The sequence below is a fragment of the Hylobates moloch genome, unplaced genomic scaffold (assembly GCF_009828535.3).
Source record: "Hylobates moloch isolate HMO894 unplaced genomic scaffold, HMol_V3 SCAFFOLD_11, whole genome shotgun sequence".
In the NCBI taxonomy this organism is placed as follows: Eukaryota; Metazoa; Chordata; class Mammalia; order Primates; family Hylobatidae; genus Hylobates; species Hylobates moloch.
Genome location: NW_026652286.1, coordinates 47087783 through 47109267, shown reverse-complemented (window position 1 = coordinate 47109267; position 21485 = coordinate 47087783). Strand labels below are relative to the sequence as shown.

Here is a 21485-nt window from a genome sequence, read left to right as displayed (position 1 = left end):
GATGAGTTTTTGTTGTTGTTGTTGTTTGTTTGTTAGTTCTGAGAAGAGGCCTTGCTCTGTCACCCAGGCTGGAGTGCAGTGGCGCTATCTCTGCTCATTGCAGCCTTGACCGCTAGGGTTCAAGTGATCCTCCCACCTCAGCTCCCTGAGTAGCTGGGACCACAGGCACATGCACCACTACCCCCAGCTAGAGTAGTTTTAAAAACATGAATATTATGGTTTTACTTCTTTAACATATTTTAGATAAATTACATGTTTGTATAACCAAAACCATTTTTATCATTTTATTTTACCATGCATGGTTTTATATTTACAGAGAGTTCCAAAGACGGTATGAGAGTTCCCATATATCCTTCACCCAACTTCCTCTATGTCAACATCTTACATAACCATGATACATTTATCAAAAGTAAGAAGTTAACATTGGTAAAATACATACTATTAATTATACTAGAGACTTTATTCAAATTTCTCCAGTTTTTCCAGTAATGTCTTCTTTCCATTCCAGGATCCAATCCAGAATGCCACATTGCATTTTATTATATCTTCTTAGTTGCCTGACATTTTATTGGTCTTTCCTTTTCTTTCGTGACCTTGACACTTTTGAAGAGTCAATAGTACATTTAAATGCATATGGCTAAGTGAAAGAAGCCAATCTAAAAAGGTTACATACTGTATGATTTTAACTGTATGACATTCTGGAAAAGGCAAAACTATGAAGACAGTAAAGAGCTCAGGGGCTGCCAGGGACTAGAAGAAGGGAGGAATTAGTAGGCAGAACACAGAGGACTTTTAGGACAGTGAAACTATTCTGTATGATACTATAATGGTGGATACATGTTATATATTTGTCAAGATTCATAGAATGTACTACACCAAGAGTATACTATGGGCTTTGGATCATAATGGTGTGTCAATGTAGGCTTGAATGCAACAAATGTAACCACTCTGGTGGGGGATGTCATTCTAACAGGTATGTAGTGGTATCTTATTGTGGTTGTAATTCAATTTAATTACATTTCCCTATGACTAATTGTGTTGACCATCTTTCATGTGCTCATTTTCTATCCGTATATCTTTTTTGGTGAAGTCTGTTCAGATCCTTTGCCTGCTTTTTAATCCAGGTTGTTTGTTTTCATACCATTGAATTTCAAGGGTTCTTTATATATTCTAGGTATAAATTCGTTATTAGATATTTGATATATAAGTAGTTTCCCCAGTCAATGACTAGTCTTTGAATTCTCTTACAGTGTCTTTTGCAGAGCAAAGGTTTTCAATTCTGATAAAGCCTAACGTCATTTTTCCCTTATGGATTATGCTGTTTGATAACATATCTAAATACTCATCACCAAACCAAAAGTCATGCAGATTTTGCCCTATAGAAAACGAAGTTTCTAGAAGTTTTCTATTTTTGATTTCATTCTATGAACAATTTTGAGTTAATTCTTGGATAAGGTGTGAGGTTTAGGTTGAGATTCTTTTTTTTTTTTTTTGCATATGAACATACAATCATTCCAGCACCATTTATTATAAACCATTCTTTATCTATCAAATTGCCTTTACAATTTTGTCAAATATCAATTGATTATATTTGTGTGTATCTATTTGTGGGCTCTCTATTCTGTTCCACTGATATATATGTCTGTCCTTTACCAATACCACATGGTCTTGAATACTGTAGCTTTATAGTTAATGTTGAAATTCCATAATGTGACTCCTCTGACTTTATTAATTTTTTTAATAATTGTTTGGCTATTCTAGTTCCTTCGCTTTTTGATATAAATTTTAGAACCAACTTACTGGGATTTGGGGAGGGGAGGGACTATGTTAAATCTATAGATTCAATTTGGGACAATTGACATTTTAACAATGTTGAGTCTTCCAATCCATGAATATAATATATCTCTCCATTTACTTAGCTCTTTAATTTTATTCATTACAAACTGCATTCCTGCAATGAACCCCATTTGGTTCATTTGGTTCCTGCAATGAACCCCATTTGGTTGTGACATGTTTTGCCCTTTATATATTACTAGATTTGACTTGTGAATATTTTGTTCAGGATTTTTGCATCAATATTTATGAGAGATACCAGAATGTCGTTTTCTTGTAATTTCTTTGTCTGGTTTGGTATTAGATAAATGCTGGCCTCATAAAATGAGTTAGGAAGCTTTCCTGTCTCTTCTACATTCTCAAAAACATTGTATAGAATTGGTGCTATTTCTTCTTTAAATATTTGGTAGAATTTGCCTGTAAAATTTCCAGGGCCTGGAATTTTCTTTCAGGAAGTTTTTAACTACAAAATTAACTATTTAATAGATACAGAAATGTTTTCATTATCTATTTCTTTTTGAATGAACTTTATAATTTCTGCCTTAAAGAAATTTGTCCATTTTGTCCAAATTTTAGAATTTATAAACATAGAGTTGTTGTACTGTTCCCTAATTATCCTTTTAATGTCTGTGATGTCTCCTTTTTCATTCCTATAATATTGGCAATTTGTGTTTTCTGTGATTTTTTTCTTGGTCAGTTTAGCTATAGGTTTACCAATTTATTGATTTTTCACAGAATCAGAATTTAATTTGTTTCTTCTCAATCGTTTTCCTGTTTTCAATTTTATTGATTCTTCCTCTAATCTTCATATTTTTTTCCTTCTACATACTTTGGGTTTAATTTGATCATTTTTCTAATTTCTTGACGTGAGAGATTAGATCATTGATGCGAGACTTTTATTTTTCAACGTAAGCATTGAAGTCTGTACATTTCCCAATAGCTCCTGAGTTAGCAACTTCACATGAATTTTGATATGTTGCATTTTTATTTTCATTTCATTCCAAATGTATTTTAAATTTCCCCTAAAACATCCTAATTGACGCATGATTATTTCAGTGTTTTTATTTAATTTCAAAATATTTGGAAGATCTTCCCAATCACTTTCTGTTACTGTTCTCTAGTTAATTCCCTTATGGTTCAAGAATATGCTTTGCATGATTACTATTCTTTAAAAAGCTTTTCTATTCTTTTAAATTTTTTGTTTAATGGCCTAAAATATGATCTATCTTGGTGAATGTTCTGTGCACCCTTGGAAGTGTATTCTGCTATTATGTGGAGTGTTCTATAAATGTCAATTAGGTCTAGTTGTTTGATAGTGCCATTTAGGCCTTCTATATCTTAACTGATTTTCTATCTGCTTGATCAATTCCTGAAAGGGAAATATTAAAGTTTCTAACAATAATTATGGATTTGTCCATTTCTCCCTTCAATTTCACCAGTTTGTAAGAAAATTTCCACTTTTTAGATTCAGGGGGTACACATGCAGTTTTGTGACATGGGTACATTTCATGATGCTGAGGTTTGGGATATGAATGATCCCGTCACCCAGATAGTGAGCATAGTACCCAACAGTTAGTTTTACAAACTTCACTACCCTCCCTCCACCCTCTATTAGTCCCCAGTGTTATCGTTGCCATCTTTATGGTCACGAGTACCCAATGTTTAGCTCCCACTTGTAAGTGAGAACATGCAGTACATGGTTTTCTGATCCTGTGTTAATTCGCTTAGGATAAAGGGCTCCAGCTGCATCCATGATTTCATTATTTTTTATGGCTGTGTAGCATTTCATGGTGTATATGGACCAATTTTCTTCTTCTTCTTTTTTTTTTTTTTTTTGAGACGAAGTTTTGCCTTGTTGCCCAGGCTGGAGTGCAATGGCACGATCTCAGCTCACCACAACCTCCACCTCCTAGGTTCAAGCAATTCTCCTGCCTCAGCCTCCCAAGTAGCTGGGATTACAGGCATGTGCCACCATGCCCAGCTAATTTTGTAGTTTTAGTAAAGACGGGGTTTCTCCATGTTGGTCAGGCTGGTCTCCAACTCCCGACCTCAGGTGATCCACCCGCCTCGGCCTCCCAAAGTGCTGGGATTACAGGCGTGAGCCACTGCGCCTGGCCATATTTGGACCAATTTTCTTTACCCAGTCCACCGCTGTTGGGCACCTAGGTTGAATCCATGTCTTTGCTATTGTGAATACTAATGCAATGAACATATGAGTGCATGTGTCTTTTGATAGAATAATTTATTTTCTTTTGGATATATACCCAGTAATGAGATTGCTGGGTCAAATGATAGCTCTATTTTATGTTCTTTGAGAAATTGCCAAACTGCTTTCCACAGTGGCTGAACTAATTTACATTCTCACCAACAATGTATAAGCATTCCATTTTCTCTACAGCCTGGTCAGCACCTGTTCTTCTTTGACTTTAGTAATAGCCATTCTGACTGGTGTGAGATAATATCTCATGGTTTTGATTTGCACTTCTCTGATGATTAGAGATGTTGAGCATTTTTTCATATGTCTGTTGGCTGCTTATATGTCTTCTTTTTAGAAGTGTCTGTTTATGTGTTTTGCCCACTTTTTAATAGTATTATTTGGTTTTTGCTTATTGAATTAAGTTCCTTATAGATTCTGAATATTAGACCTTTGTCAGATACATAGTTTGCGAATATTTTCTTTCTTTTCCTTCTTTTCCTTCTCTCTCCCCACCCCTCCCCCACCCTCCTTTTTTGAGACAGTCTTATTCTGTCGCCCAGGCTGGAAGGCAGTGGCGTGATCTCAGTTCACTGCAACCTTGACCTCCTGGGCCTAAGCAATCTTCCCACCCCAGCCTCCCGAGTAGCTGGAACTACAGGCATGTGCCACCACACCTGGCTAATTTTTAAATTTCTGTAGAGACAGGTTCTCTCTATGTTGCCCAAGTGTCTCAAACTCCTGAGCTCAAGGGATCCTTCCACCTCCGCCTCCCAAAGTTCTGGGATTACAGGCATGAGTCACTGCACCCGGCAGTTTACAAATATTTTCTCCCATTCTGTAGGTTGTCTGTTTACTCTTTCGATAGTTTCTTTTGCTGTGCAGAAACCCTTTAGTTTAATTAGGTTACACTTGTCAATTTTTGTTTTTGTTGCAGTTGTTTTTCAGGACTTGAGTCATAAATTCTTTCCCAAGGCCAATATTTAGAATGGTGTTTCCTAGGTTTTCTTCTAGGATTCTTATACTTTGAGATCTTTACATTTAAATCTTTAATCTATCTTGAGTTAATTTTTGTGTATGGTGAAAGGTAGGGGTGCGGTTTCATTCTTCTGCATGTGGCTAGCCAGCTATCCTAGCACTATTTATTTATTTTTTTATTACACTTTAAGTTTTAGGGTACATGTGCACAACGTGCAGGTTTGTTACATGTGTATGCATGTGCCATGTTGGTGTGCTGCACCCATTAACTCATCATTTACATTAGGTATAACTCCTGATGCTGTCCCTCCCCACTCCCCCCCCAGCACTATTTATTGAACAGGGAGTCCTTTTCCCATACTTATTTTTGCTGACTCTTTTGAAGATCATATGGCTGTAGGTGTGCAGCTTTATTTCTGGGTTCTCTATTCTGTTCCATTAGTCTATGTGTCTGTTTTTATGCCAATATCATGCTGTTTTGATTACTGTAGCCTTAGAGTTTCAAGTCAGGTAATGTGATGCCTCCAGCTTTGTTCTTTTTGCTTAGGATTGCTTTGGCTATTTGGGCTCTTTTTTGGTTCCACATGAATTTAAGAATAGCTTTTTTTCTAATTCTGTGAAAAAAATGATATTGGTAGTTTGAGAGGAATAGCATTCAATCTGTATATTGCTTTGGGCAGTATGGTCATTTTAATGATGTTGATTCTTCCAATTCATGAGCATGGAATGTTTGTCCATTTCTTTGTTTCATCTATAGTTTTTTCAGCAACGTTTTGAGTTCTTGTAGAGATCTTTCATCTCTTTGGTTAGGTGTATTCCTAGGTTTCTTGTGCTTGTGTGTGGCTATTATAAATGGGATTGTGTTATTTAAAGTTGATTTTCAGTGTTTATACATGTTATAACATTACAACATGATGTTGTAATGATGTACAAAATCTTTATGATAAATAAAATTATTGCACTTAATGTCATTTCTCTGAAAAATGACTTTAATTAATTTCATTTTTGTGCATTTAATTTCATTTTTTTGAAAACAAAAATCATCAAATTCCTTAATACTGTATCAAACATAAGCAATACCAGTTCAGATTAGAGAAGAGGTATGCCAACACCAGATTTTGACAACAAAAAGAAAGTTAAAGCCCTACTATTTGTCTAATCTAGGTCAGGTAACCATGGAAATGAAAGAATATTAAATTATTTATTTTATTATAGCATACATTGAAGAAAATCATAACCCCATTAAAAAGTGGAGAAAGCAGGAGTTCGAGGCCAGCCTGACCAACATGGTGAAACCTATCTCTACTAAAAATACAAAAAATTAGCCAAGTGTGGTGGCGGGCACCTGTAGTCCCAGCTACTCGGGAGGCTGAGGCAGGAGAATCGCTTGAACCTGGGAGGTGGAGGCTGCAGTGAGCCAAGATCATGCCACTGCACTCCAGCCTGGGGTACAATGTGAGACTCTGTCTCAAAAAAAAAAAAAAAGAAAAAAGAAAAAAGTGGGCAAAAGACATGAACAGATACTTCTCAAAAGAATACATACATGTGGCCAACAAACATATGAAAAAAAGCTCAACATCACTGATCCTTAAAGGAATGCAAATCAAAACCACAATGAGATATTATCTCACACCAATCAGAATGGCTATTATTAAAAAGTCAAAAAACAACAGATGCTGGCAAGGTGGTAGAGAAAAAGAAACACTTTTCCACTGTTGATCAGAGTGTAGATTAGTTCAACCAGCGTGGAAGACAGTGTGGTGATTCCTCAAAGACCTAGAGGCATAATAGCACCATTTGACCCAGCAATCCCATTACTGAGAATATACCCAAAGGAATATAAATCATTCTCTTATAAAGATACATGCATGCGTATGTTCATTGCAGCATTATTCACAATAGCAAACACAATGAATCAACCTAAATGCCCATCAATGATAGACTGGATAAAGAAAGTGTGGTACATATACACCATGGAATACTATGCAGCCATAAAAAGGAATGAGATCATGTCATTTGCAGGGACATGGATGGAGCTGGAAGCCCTTATCCTCAGCAAACTAATGCAGGAACAGAAAACCAAATACCACATGTTCTCACTTATAAGTGGGAGTTGAATGATGAGAACTCATGGACCCATGGTGGGGAAAAACACACACTGAGGCCTGTAAGAGGTGGGGGCAGTGGCAGTGGGAAGAGGAAGAGCATTGGGAAGAATAACTAATGGATGCTGGACTTAATACCTAGGTGATGGGATGATCTGTGCAGCAAACCACAATGGCACCTGTTTACCTATGTAACAAACCTCCACATCTGCACACGTACCCCTGAACTGAAAAGTTGGAAATTTAAAAAAAAAAAAAAACACAGAAATCCCATGTGTTTTTCATCCCAACTATCAATAATAATTATCGCCCTGGTGTGATTCCAACCTGTGCAGCCGTTTTCTTGAGCAGTGGTTGTTTATCTCTGTCCGCCTTCTCTCCCACCTAAGGGTGTGCCACCACCCATTTGAAGATTCGATGGACCTGGACATGAGCCCCCTGAGGCCCCAGAACTATCTTTTCAGTTGTGAACTAAAGGCCGACAAAGATTATCACTTTAAGGTGGATAATGATGAAAATGAGCACCAGTTATCTTTAAGAATGGTCAGTTTAGGGGCTGGTGCAAAGAATTGCACATTGTTGAAGCAGAGTCAATAAATTGTGAAGGCAATCAATTAAGGTAACACTGGCAACTTTGAAGATGTCTGTACAGCCAACGGTTTCCCTGTGGGGCTTTGAAATAACACCACCTTACGGTTGAAGTGTGGTTCAGGGCCAGTGCATATTAGTGGGCAGCACTTAGTAGTTGTGGAGGAAGATGCAGAGTCAGAAGATGAAGAGGAGGACGTGAAACTCTTGAGTATATCTAGAAAGCAGTCTGCCCCTGAAGGTGGTAGCAAGCTTCCACAGAAAAAAGTAAAACTTGCTGCAGATGAAGATGATGATGATGATGAAGAGGAGGATGATGATGATTTTGATGAGGAAACTGAAGAAAAAGCATGAGCGAAGAAATCTATACGAGATACTCCAGCCAAAAATGCACAAAAGTCAAATCAGAATGGAAAAGACTCAAAACCATCAACAACAAGATCAAAAGGACAAAAAACAGGAAAAAACTCCTAAAACACCAAAAGGACCTAGTTCTGTAGACGACATTAAAGCAAAAATGCAAGCAAGTATAGGAAAAGGTGGTTCTCTTCCCAAAGTGGAAGCCAAATTCATCAGTTATGTGAAGAATTGCTTCCAGATGACTGACTGACCAGGAGGCTATTCAAGATCTCTGGCAGTGGAGGAAATCTCTTTAAGAAAATAGTTTAAGCAATTTGTTAAAAATTTTTTGTCTTATTTCATTTCTGTAACCGTTGATATCCTGCTGTCCTTTTTATGATGCAGAATGAGAATTTTCCCTGCTGTGTTTGATAAATGTCATCCGGGTTCCATTGCCAAGAATGTGTTGTCCAAAATGCCTGTTTAGTTTTTAAAGATGGAACTCCACCCTTTGCTTGGTTTGAAGTATATATGGAATGTTATGATAGGACATAGTAGTAGCGGTGATCAGACATGGAAATGGTGGGGAGACAAAAATATACATGTGAAATAAAACTCAGTATTTTAATTAAAAGAAAATACTTATCAAGCAACCATGCTGATAGGAACAGCTGAATTATATTTCTCTTCTCTTCTTTTCTTTTTTTTTCTTTCGAGACAGAGTCTCACATGGTTGCCCAGGCTGGAGTGCAGTGGCGAGATCTCTGCTCACTGCAATCTCTGCCTCCTGGGTTTAAGCGGTTCTCATGTCTCAGCCTCCCGGGTAGCTGGGACTACAGGCCATGCCACCACACCCAGCTAATTTTTGTATTTTTAGTAGAGATGAGGTTTTGCCATGTTAGCCGGGCTGGTCTTGAACTCCCGACCTCAGATGAACCACCCACCTCAGCCTCCCAAAGTGCTGGGATTACAGGCATGAGTCATCGTGCCCAGCCATATTTCTATTTTCTTTACTAAATAATGATTTTATAAAATTGCTGACACACAGGTTTTGGCTTTCCTTCTCTGCGGTGTCATCCTCTCCTAGTATTTGCCTCTTAAGTTCCAGTCATTTTGGTAACCTAAACTCCAAACAGTGGGGCTTGTGTTTCCTAATTGGGCTCTACTTTCCCATCCTGTAAGCTGGGAAATACCTTAGGATAAAAAGCTGGAGTCAGGTGGAACTAGCCTCATGTGACTCCTCTCTCAAGGACTGCAGTCCTTCAAGACCTGCCATTGGTTGCTCTCTGAGGTCTTCAGACCATTGTTTTACATATGTCCAGCTTTTACAGTTGTTTTTGGCAGAAAGTTTAGTCCCAGAGAAGCCACACTGTCATAGTCAAAACTTAAAAATCCCCTTTAAATGTTTTTTTTTTTTTTTTAGACAGAGTTTCACTCTTGTTGCCCAGGCTGGAGTACAATGGCACAATCTTGGCTCACTGCAACCTCCGCCTCCCGGGTTCAAGTGATTCTCCTGCCTCACCCTCCCAAGTAGCTGGGATTACAGGCGGGTGCCACCACGCCTGGCTAATTTTGTATTTTTTTTAGTAGAGATGGGGTTTCGCCATGTTGGTAAGGCTGGTCTCGAACTCCTGGCCTCAAGTGATCCACCCGCCTCAGCCTCCCAAAGTGCTGGGATTACAGGCATGAACCACCGCACCTGGCCCCCTTTGAATTTTTGAGGTAACATACACTATTGAATCACAGCACAGCCCACTTGGATTTTAGAGCAAATTCGTGCTTTTTTCTGTAGTTAACTGTTCTCCTTCTGAAAAATAGTGCCTGGGCCTGGAGCAGACTGAATGACTGACCAGGGAACACTGAATGAATATGAGTCCCACGCTATTCCTTATGAGTTGGATATTAATTTGAACAAACCAAATATAAAATTGAACATGTACAGAAACATCCCTTCTTCAAATGGAAGTAATAAATGTTATTCTATTACGCTCAAGCAGATCTCGAAGGAGCGATTAAATTGAGTGAGTAGGCAGCTCACACTCCCATGACACCCAGTCTTGCTGTGTTGGCAACTTTCCATCAACTCTAACATATGGTCTCATGGGAAGTTCCCTATAACCAATTCCCTGACGAATAAAAACATTCAATCCTGGTTTACAAATGTTTCTTCAAAATATGCTGGGGCCACCTGAGTGGACTGCTGCTGCATTGCAGCCCCATTTAGGAGGGTCCTGGAGGATTGCCGACAAGATAAATCCTGCCAGTGGGCAGAACCTTTGACAGTGCATCTGTTTTTTCACCCTGGTAAGTTCATCTTACCTGAACAGTGAAATGGAAAGAGGTATGGATCCATACCAGACTATGGGCAAATGCTAATGGTTTTGCTGGGATAGTCAAGTACTTGGAAAGAAGAAGAAGATTGGTGGAGAGGAGGTATGGAGGAGGTTTAAGGTGGTAGACCTCTATGAATGGTACAAATTGTGAAGATATTTGTGTGCCATGTGACCATTTACCAGAGGGTATCATGGCAGAAAAAGATCTCCAAAATCAACAAGAGTAGGCAAAATCAGGTAGACAAGATGATCCATCCATGAAAATCAGTTAGACTCTCTTTCCTAGAGGCTTCAGTGTTTGTTCAATAGATTCATGAATAAAAGGCACAGTGACAAGGAAGGAAGTTGTGCATAGATTCATAAAGGCTGGTCTGGCTTAGCTTCTGCTAAGTATCCAATATGTCAGCAACAAAAGACCAACACTGAGCCTATGATATGAACCATTGGCCAAGGAAACTGGTCAGCTATGGGTGACAGGATGAACACACTGGATCCCTTCCATCATTGACAGGGCAGTGGTTTATCTTTATTGGAATAGAAACCTATTCTGGATATGAATTTGCTTTTCTTACTCACAATGTTTCTTCTATTATCACTTTCTATAGACTTAATAAATACCTTATCATCGTGATACTACCCCATATGGCCATGCTTTTGGCAAAAAAAAATCAATTTTATGGCAAAATAAGTGAAGCTGTAAGTCTCATGCCCATGGAATCACTGATCTTACAATGTATCCCATCACTCAGAAGCAGGTGGCCTGCTAGACTAGAGGAATAAGTTACTGAGACTCAGTTTTGGGTGTTGGCTGAATGATAATACCTCAAAGGGCTTGGGTGCTGTCTTATAAGCTGAAATACATACTTGTAACCAGTATCCAATATATAGAGCAGTTTCCTGTCTAGCCAGAATACACAGGTCTGAGAACCAAGATAGGAAGTGGGAGTGCTTCCTCTTATTACCCCTAAGAACCCAGTTCTAAAATACATAGAGCCTGAAAGGGAATTGGGGAAAAAAAAAAACAAAAAAAGGAGAATCAAAGTACGTGCTTCCTCCTCCCTAACTTTGGATTCTGCCAGGTTATGCATTTTAGTTCCTAAGCATGGAATAGATCTACCAGGAGTGAAATAATCATTTCATTGAACTGGAAGCGGAGATTGCCACCTGAACTTTTGGGGCTCGCCATGCCACTGAATTAACTGGCAAAGAAGGATACAATGAATACATCTGATTAGAAAGAGAAAACAGGGTTGTGACTACATAATGGGAGGAAGAGGAGGTATTTCTGGAACAAAGCACTTCTCTGAAGTGCATATTAGTACTTCTGTGTACAATTAGAAAAGTAAGTGGAAAACCAGCAAACCAATAAAGGAAGATCTTTAATATGTAATAGCTTCAGGCCCCATCTTCTTGATCATTATATCCTTCTGTTGCAGCTGTCAACGCACTAGGCAGGGAATAAAGCCCTAGGTCTAAATTCCAGCTCTTCCTCTAGCCACCAGTGTTAAAATGGACAAGCTGTTTCACTTCCTAGACCTCATTTTCTTTCTCTTGGACTTCCTGTATACCCTATTGTTAATTCCTGTCTTCTCTGCTGTTGTGAGGATCAGAGAGGATAATGAGGATAAAGGCTACACCATTGGTGTAAAGTTTTGGACCCTTGAGGGCTGTTAATAATGATCTTGTTATTATTTGCAAAGCCCAGGGACAAATACTACTTCTATCACATACAAGCTGAAGGAGATGCCAGGGGGTTGATCCCTGAGGGATGGTAAATGTGGCGCCCCATGGAAGCACCTTTGAGAGAAAGTACCCCAAGAGGCCTGCCAGAAAAGAGGGGCCTGAAGCTTTAATGGGCCATGGCTCAGCCCCAGCCTGCCACCTCCTCCAGGGCCTCGCATGGAGGAACAGAGGAGACACCAGTGTGGACCAGGCTCAACAGGTGAATGTTGCTGGAGACGGGGTGCCCAGAGATAGGCAGAGAAATCTGGGATGGGAAGACAGGGACAGGGTGTCCAGGGACTACAAACCTGGGCCAGAGGTCAGGAAGACACATTTGGTATGCACAGAGCAGGCACCCAGGATCCAGGTTGGAAGGTGCCCAGGATCGAGGTGCATGTGTGGACTGTGAGGCCTTTGGCCAGATATCCTGGCAGGCCTGGGCAATGGATGCACTCACAGATGGGATTCAAATCTTCTTGGCCAAGGCCTTCCCACAGGGAGAAAAGGCTGATGACAGCAGGAACCATTGGAAACACTAGCAAACTGCGTTATTCCATGTTCCGGGTTCTTTGTAAGCATACCTAAGCATTCTCTACCTAAAGAAAATCCCATGAAGTCACAGATCAGGGCCAAAAGGCTCAGAGAGGGGAAAGTGACTTGCTCAATGTCACACAGTTGGAGTTAGGAGAAAGGGTTGGCTCCCGAGTCCACACACGTAACCACTAAGGTGCACATGACATAATGAAGGTCAAGAACCTGGCTCTGCTGCAGTGCTCCCTCAGTGTGAGAGCCCTCACCCTCTCCCTTAGGGGCGTGGGTCATGTGACATCTGTCCCTGAACCTCCACTCTGCAAAACGCAGAGGGACACTCAGAAAATAGCTCATTGATTTGGAAACCTCTCAGAGATGATTTCTTCAAACCCCTCACTGTATGCATGAGCAGAAACCCACAGTCACAGCAAGAGAGTGTCAGAGCTGGCCCAGGAGGCAGGACTGTGGGTTGCCAGGCTCCAGGAGCAGCCTCTGCTCTCATCCCTCACCAACTGTGACCTTGAAGGAGGGCCTGGCCTTCTCTGATCTCAGTTTCTTCATTAGTTGAAGGGGCATAAGCACTTCCTGGCAGAGCTCTCTGATGGTGAGAGATGATGTACAGAAAGTGCAGGATGACATTTGGGTGATCAGTTTTTCTGTCCTTCTCTTTCCCCAACCAGCACTGTAACTGGCTCATAGACAAACCTAACCAGAAATATCTGCTGGGCAAGTTCTGCACTCTGGGAAACAGTGTCCTTTTAGCCCTAAGCACAGGGCTGCATTACTTAGAGATAGCGTGTAATTCAAAATAAAATAACTCTAAATTGTATAGAAAGTCCAGCCAAATTCTGATATTTCCCATGGTGGGCTAGTTGAGTGGTGCTTTGAAATAATGCATATTAAATTCTCTCAGGAAGTAGTTTTGGTGCCTCTGCTTTGCTGGTTACCCAAGCCTGGTCTGCCTGTTGGGTAGTCCAGCAGGCTGTGAAAAGCCTCAGGCTGTCTCTTCACCAGGGGGTCTGAGCATCCATGTCTCCTTCCGCAAAGCAGTGGATAGAGGAGAGAGGAAGAGGGGCAGCTGGACTGGATGGCCTCCAAGGGCCCCTCTGGCTTTGACCTTCTGAGTTTCTGTCCCTCAGACCCCCAAGTCAGCCTAACATGGAGACAGTCAGCCCATGACTCACTCTCTAAGTGTAGCAATGTCCAGGGAAGTGCAGTTTGCCCCCTTTGGGTATGAGTAAAACCTAGCTACTGAATCTGTTGGGATAGTGTTCTGGTTAACTAAGGGATAACCTTCTCAACTTGGGACAAAGCAAGTTCACTCTTGCCGGGTCTTGTGACATTATTTTAAAGGAGCATTTGCATTGCTAGACAGTGATTTAGTACCTACTGTATAGAAACCCAGAGGAAAATTTGAAATTTAGTTTTGTTTGATGTCATCAACTAGAAAACAAAAAAGGGAAATAGAAAGCTTTGTCTTAAAATATTTCCCCTTGGAAACTTGGACTTCTGTATTCTTCAGGAAACATGTATAAAAGAAAGAACCCTGTCCTGGCACAGTGTTTCTGGCTCTGCAGCCAGCTGGCCGTGGCACCTAGGAAAGCCCCTGGTATTTCTGTGAGCAGTCTCTGGACTATGGGGGGTAAATTAGTTGGACTTGAAAATAAACATCTTTTCCATTTTTTACATTAGTGGTTTTATCCATGAGAGATGTTTCATTAGAAAAATGGGAAATTAGAAGTGACTCAGGAAAAATTAGTGGAAACTGCTCCCGGAATCATTGGGATTAACTAACGAGGCAGTAATACAAATGTCAACAAAGACTTGCGCCGGGGGTCCTTTAACTCAAGAGACAAGCCTAAAGTAGAGGGTGAATCAGTAGTTTCCTTCAGCTCAAAATCCCTGCGTCTGTGGGTTGAAGCACTCATTCCTGGTTCCGAAAGGGGTTCTTTTTTTTTTTTTTTTTTTTTGAGACGGAGTCTCGCCCTTTCACCCAGGCTGGAGTGCAGTGGCGCGATCTCGGCTCACCGCAGGCTCCGTCCCCCGGGGTTCACTCCATTCTCCTGCCTCAGCCTCCCGCGTAGCTGGGACTACAGGCGCCCGCCACCACGCCCGGCTAATTTTTTGTATTTTTAGTAGAGATGGGGTTTCACCGTGTTAGCCAGGATGGTCTCGATCTCCTGACCTCGTGATCCGCCTGCCTCGGCCTCCCAAAGTGCTGGGATTACAGGCGTGAGCCACCGCGCCTGGCCCCGAAAGGGGTTCTTTTGACTCGGAGCAGCTACTACAAACAGATCTCCAGTTAGTTCTTTTCTATCAATCATGCCTCCCAAGTTTTCCCAGGTTACCACGACACTTTCTGACTAGCAAAGAAGCAGAGAAGCCTGCTGGGTAGTGGGAATGCAGTGGTCAAACAGGAGCACAGCTGAGCTGCAGCAGCCAGCAGGGAGGGAAGCTCAAAGGAGTTACAGAGACTGTCTTGGATTCGCTGTTGTTGCCCAGCTGTGGAAGAAGCCATTATCAGGAACTGGGTCAGGAATGACTCTTCCCACCAAGAGCCTTTCAGTGTCACTCTCTTCCCTATAACATAACAAAGAGCCCCATAGTCAGAGACAGGATACAGAGAACTCAGCTTAGATGGAAACAGCAGAACCACTGCACCAAGCAAACCAGAGAAAGGAGCCATTCCCTAGTTAATAATTATGATGGAAAGACAGCATGTTGCAGTAAACCTGGGAGAAATCAGCCCTCCCTATTCAATGTGGTAACAAAGATGCCATTTTTAAAAAACTTAAAGCAAATGCCAAAAGAAAAAGGAACTTGGTGTTCTGGTTTGAGAGATCTGATATCCCCAAAATAATCTTAACGGAACATGGAAAAGTGGACTAGAAGTTCTTCCAAAGCACTTAACACAATTGCAATTAAATAATTGTGTGATTCATTGCTTAATGTCTTTCTTCAGCCCCACTAACTTGTCTACTATATATCCAGCAAATGCATGATTTATATGTTGTAGGTACTTTTTCCATACTTGATTTAAAAAGGAAAGAGAGAATTCTGGGATAAGATGAAGAATTTTGAGATAAGATAGAGCCCATCATCTATTTATTATACAGTGATCATTAAGTAATTCTCCTTACAGAATCTCTGGTTGTTTTGACTTCCAGATGGACCTGGTTCCCAGGTGTTCCCAGTACTCAACTTCAGAGCCTCCAGCTTTAACCCACCATGGAAACAATCACCTGTAATGGATCAGGGGACTCCTCAACCATCTTCTACCTTAATGGGCATCCCCTCTCTGCCAAAATCCCTCTTCCTTCCTATATTTTTTGTCTTTCTCCTCCTCTACATGCTCATCCTGATGGGTAATACCCTGGTCCTGGTGGCTGTGGTGGCAAAGCCCAGCCTCCACAAGCCCATGTACTTCTTCCTGATAAACCTCTCCACCTTGGACATTCTTGTCACCACAACCACTGTCCCCAAGATGCTGTCCCTGTTCTTGCTTGGGGACAGCTTCCTTAGCTTCCCTGCCTGCTTCCTGCAGATGTACCTGTTCCACAGCTTCTCCTGCTCAGAAGCCTTCATCCTGGTGGTCATGGCCTATGACCGCTATGTGGCTATCTGCCACCCACTGCACTACCCTGTCCTCATGACCGCTCAGACCAATGCTGTCTTGGCAACCAGTGCCTGGCTCACTGCCCTCCTCCTGCCCATTCCAGCAGTGGTACAGACCTCCCAGATGGCATTTGACAGCATTGTCAACATCTACAACTGCTTCTGTGACCACTTGGCTGTGGTCCAGGCCTCCTGCTCTGACAGCACCCCCCAGACCTTCATGGGCTTCTGCATCGCCATAGTGGTGTCCTTCCTCCCCCTTCTCCTGGTGCTTCTCTCCTATGCCCACATCTTGACCTCGGTGCTTCGCATCAACTCCCAAGAAGGACGCTCCAAAGCCTTCTCCACCTGCAGCTCCCACCTCCTGGTGGTGGGCACCTACTATTCATCTATTGCCATAGCCTATGTGGCCTACAGGGCTGACCTGCCCCTAGACTTCCACATCATGGGCAATGTGGTATATGCCATTCTCACACCTGTTCTCAACCCTCTCATCTACACACTGAGGAACAAGGATGTCAAAGCAGCCATCACCAAGATTGCATGTCCCCAGGAGCCAAAGAATGCTAGGAAACCCTGATTCAAAGAAATAACTTAATCTTCTCTCATAAACATCAATAACATAGAGGGAAAAGTAGAAAATTTAGAAAGCCTAGTAGTTAGAACACTCATTCTCAAAATATTGTCCTAAGTAGTCCTCCATTATAATCAAATAATAATTTTTTTCTTAATTCATAGAAAAAAGAGTAGGATTTTTAAATTCAATTTTAAGGTGTGAACCCCAAATTTCACAAGACTGTGAATATAATTGAGGTCACATTACCATTATTTCAAACAGTTTTGATTCTTGGAGATTCCAAGTATTTGATTAGCAAGAAACTCTGTCTTTTCCCTTGGATCTCTTCTTTCAATGTTTCTGAAAATCCCTAGCATTGCTGGCTATTAGATATGAATTATTCTTGCCCTTTTTGTTGAAATAGCAGCTTAGATAGAAATATTTCTTAAAGGAAAAACTCTAAAACTGCTCCCATCTCAATCCTTGTTGCTTGAAAATCACTGCCACCACTGATTTTCAATGCCAGACACACAGGAAATTTGCCTGTGCTATCTAGACCTGCATGATGCCCTAGAAGCAGAGCATGCCCCTCACTCAGCTTATGCTCAGGCAAGCAGTGTCCCTTAGCACACCTGTTTGGGTAAAAAAAATTACAGTTATTTTAATTCTCAGCACACCATAGTTTCCCCACGGTGGCTAAGTAGAGACACTGGGTGGCTGAGTGGAGAAGTTTCTCATCAGAAGTATGCTGTTCCTGGGGCCACCACCCTTTCTCAAAATATGGTCCTAGATATTCCTCTTTCTGCCCCAAGTGGTAAGCCCAGGCTCCTTATTCCCTTCTCCTGTGGCAAATTTCCTCTTGAAGACCTTTCAGGTTTGTCCATTGAGGGGCATGTAGAACAGTGAAAAGTGTTAAGGGGGAACCCAGGTGACAAATATCCTCATCTTTGGCTCTTCACAGATAGAGTCCCAGCTTTTGTCAATCAAGGCAATACTGTTATTATGATAGAGTCCCAGCTTTTGTCAATCAAGGCAATACTGTTAACCATTTTCCCATTGCATAAGACCTAATGTAAATGGGAATTCAATGGGTGCAATTCAACAAAGGATATGATTTGTTCCTGAACTCAGCTTTCAGTGATCTCAGAGAGATCCTGCTATGGTCAGAAAGGGCTTCCCAAAACAGGGTGATATGAAGGCTCTGAGTTTCCTTGTTTACACCCTGGGCAGCTGGTATTGGGATTCATGTTCTTTTACCTAAACATTACTAATTCTGCAAGACATTTATTTCTCACTCCTTGAAACTGATATCTAAATGTCAGTGGGACCACATCCTCAAGGTCTAAAGGAGATAGCCTAATAAGTCGCCTTGCCCCTGAGTTCCATGCACTATCAGAATTAACCTAAGGATGTAGAGGGGAAATTTTTTTACTGTCAACTCCACTACCACCCAATAAACAATTCCCAAAGTACTCCTGTGTTACTACCAAAGTTCTGTTTGGGGTTTATCTGTTCAGAACTTCCCTTCTGGTATCAATTTCAGTTTCAGGTCAGGGCTTTGGTTTGCTGTGTCCCCAGATCATGACATCTTTTCATCTTTAGCTCCCCTTCTAGATGAACAAAGAATTAATCACACATTAAGTGAATGGTAGTGATATGGAATCTCAGGCTAGTTCTACCCTCACTCAATATTTTCCTGTGGTTTCTGCTAAACATTTATCATGAGTACACATGAAATCATAGCAACAACGTTTTTCACTTGTAGCCATACCTGCTAATCGGTAGTCTCTCAGTATTTCCCAGCTAAGAAAAAATTGCCTCAACTTTTGTACATCAAAGGACACTATCAAGAGAGTGAAAAGACAACCCACAGAATGGGAGAAAATATTTGCCAATCACATATCTGATAACAAATTAATAATTATTATTAATAAAAATAATCAATAATTATTACATTATATTGATAAATTATATAATTTTAGTATATTAGTATATATTATTATATAGTATATTATATAATATTAATATTATATTATTATAATAACTTATAATAATAATTTATGATAATAAAATATTTAATAAATAAAATTATTAATAATAAAATAAGCAAACCAGAAAATGATGTGCTGATAAGGATGTGGAGAAATTGGAACCCTTTGCATTATTAGTAGGACTGTAAATGGTGCAGCTGCTATGGAAAACAATATGGCAGTTCCTCAAGAAATTAAACATATAAATACCACATGACCCAGTTATTCCACTTCTGGTGATATGTCCAAAAGAATTGAAAGCAGGGTCCTGAAGAGATATTTTTATCCTTATGTTCATAGCAGCATTATTCACAATAGTCAAGAGGTAGAAACAACCTAAATGTCCAATGACAAGTGAATGGAAAAACAAAATGTGGTATATACATTAAATGGAATATTATTCAGCCTTGAAAAGGAATGAAATTCTGATACATGCTACAACATGGATGAACCTTACAGACACTATGCTAAAGGAAATAAGCCAGACACAAAAGGATAATTATTATATTAACTTACATGAAGTGCTTAGAATAGTCAAATTCATAGGGACAGGCAGTAGAGCAATGGTTACTAGGAGCTGAGGGGAGAGGAGAATGGGAAGTTATTGTTTTATAAATACAGAGTTTCTGTTTGGGATGATTACAAGGTTCTGGAAATGGATAGCAGTGATGGTTGGACAACATTGTAAATGTACTTAATGCCATCAAACTCTACACTTAAGAATGGTTACATGGTAAATATTGTGTTATGTATATTTACCATAATTTTTTAAAGTTAAATAGTTTCAAGCCAGGCCATAGATCACAGGTCACGGATAGCCTGGAAGTTGGCTGCTTTTTGTCAGATGCCAGCTCTGGACCAAATTAGCTGTGGCCAGAGGGAAATGTATGAGTTCAATCATATGATTTAACAGGGGCACCCAATCAGTGGAAGCAGCTGGGGGTAAGAAAGTGAGTGGATTGGGAAGATATCAATCAAAGGATACAAAATTTCAGCTAAGCAGGAGGAATAAGTTCAAGAGATCTATTGTACAACATGATGACTATAATTAATAACAATGTATTGTATACTTGAAAATTGAAAAAGAATAGATTTTGTGTTCTCACTACAAAAAGATAAGTATTTAAGGTCATATACATGTTAATTAGTTTGATTTAGCCATTCTGCAATGTATTCATGTTTCAAGATATCATGTTGTACACCATAAATATATAGAGTTGTAAAATTTTTTTTCATATTTTATTTTTCTTAATAAAAAGAGATGGGGTTTTGCCATGTTGCCCAGGCTGGTCTCTAACTCCTGGGCTCAAGTGATCTGCCTGCCTCAGCCCCCCAAAGCACTAGGATTCCAGGCATGAACCACCACACCCAGCTAATATATACAGTTTTTGTTTATTGATTAAAATAAATAAATAAATAAATAACCTACAAAAAGAATCAGTGGAGCAGTTTGCCTTAAAAAGAAGGGTGAGAGGGAGGGAATTTGAAGCCCTATCCACTTGGTGGAGTCTTTTCACCCCTGTGAACATGAGGTGCTGGTTGTGAAGGTGTCCCTAGACACCTTGGCTCCTCTCCATCCCCACATCCTTGACCCGGGTGCAGGTGTCACCATCTGATCTCTTCTGGATGAGCACAGTATTCTCTTCATGGATCTCTCTGCTTGTGTGCCCGTGTTCCCATACATAAAGTGGCCAGAGCAGGTTTTCTGACACACAGATCTGGTCACATTACCACTATCCATGTGACTTAAAGACTCTCTCTGAACTGGCCCTGAATGATCTGTTTGGCCTCAAGTCTCGCCATTGTCTCTTGCATGGCAATTCTGAATTTCTTTTCAGTTTCTCAAACACACCAAGTTCTCATTCTCTCTTCAAACTCTAGCAAACTCTTCTGTCTTCCTGAAGCACTTTTCCTCCTTGTCAATCTCACTTGCTTACGTTTTACTCAGGCTCCTCCAGGGAATTATCCAGGAAATTAAGAGAATTAGAAGCCTTCCCTGGCTCCTAATTCTGAAATGTGAGGTAGATGTCATTCTTTACGTGTGTGTGTGTGTGTGTGTGTGTGTGTGTGTGTGGTGTGTGTGTGTGTGTGTGTGTGTGTGTGTGTGTGCTTGTGTGTGTATGAATACATACATATATATATGCACAGAGTGGCCAAAAATCCCAGCCATCCCATGAGCGAGAGAGAGAATCTTGCTATGTTGCCCAGGCTGGTCTCCAGCTCCTGGCCTCAAGCAATCCTCCCACCTCAGCCCTGTAAAGTGCTACGATCGCAGGTGTGAGCCACCACCCTGCTGGTGCCCTGTAGCACTTTATAATTCCACCATTATGACACCTTTTTTTTTTTTTTTTGGACCTTTGGAGAAAAGAGCTCAGAGCATGGTATATTCATTAGTTTCTGCAGGCCCCTTGCTTGTTTTACTTATTTTACTTATTTTCTCCTTTCAATCTCTTTCCCACATAAGCACAAGGCATAGTGCTGCTTTGTGCATGTATGTGTAATTTTAATTTACAATAAAAGAGTTGTTTCATTTCTCAATTTATTTCTTATATTTTTTACTCATTCTACTTTTGAAAGATATATTTATGTTGTTATTTATACATCTAGTTTCATTGGTTTCAACTGATACATAATATTCCATAGTATGATTGGATCACATTT

At 40.5% G+C, this 21485-nt stretch overlaps 1 protein-coding gene and 1 pseudogene across 1 annotated transcript; both read left to right on the top strand.

The window, feature by feature from the left end:
* Positions 1-333: 333 nt before the first annotated feature.
* LOC116477380 (nucleophosmin-like) lies at positions 334-8354 on the top strand (annotated as a pseudogene).
* Positions 8355-15851: 7497 nt separating this feature from the next.
* Positions 15852-16818, top strand: LOC116477379 (olfactory receptor 2AT4-like). The gene is given in 2 exon segments (XM_032168094.1): positions 15852-15902; positions 15904-16818. Coding segments are annotated over 2 exon segments (966 nt in total).
* Positions 16819-21485: the final 4667 nt, after the last annotated feature.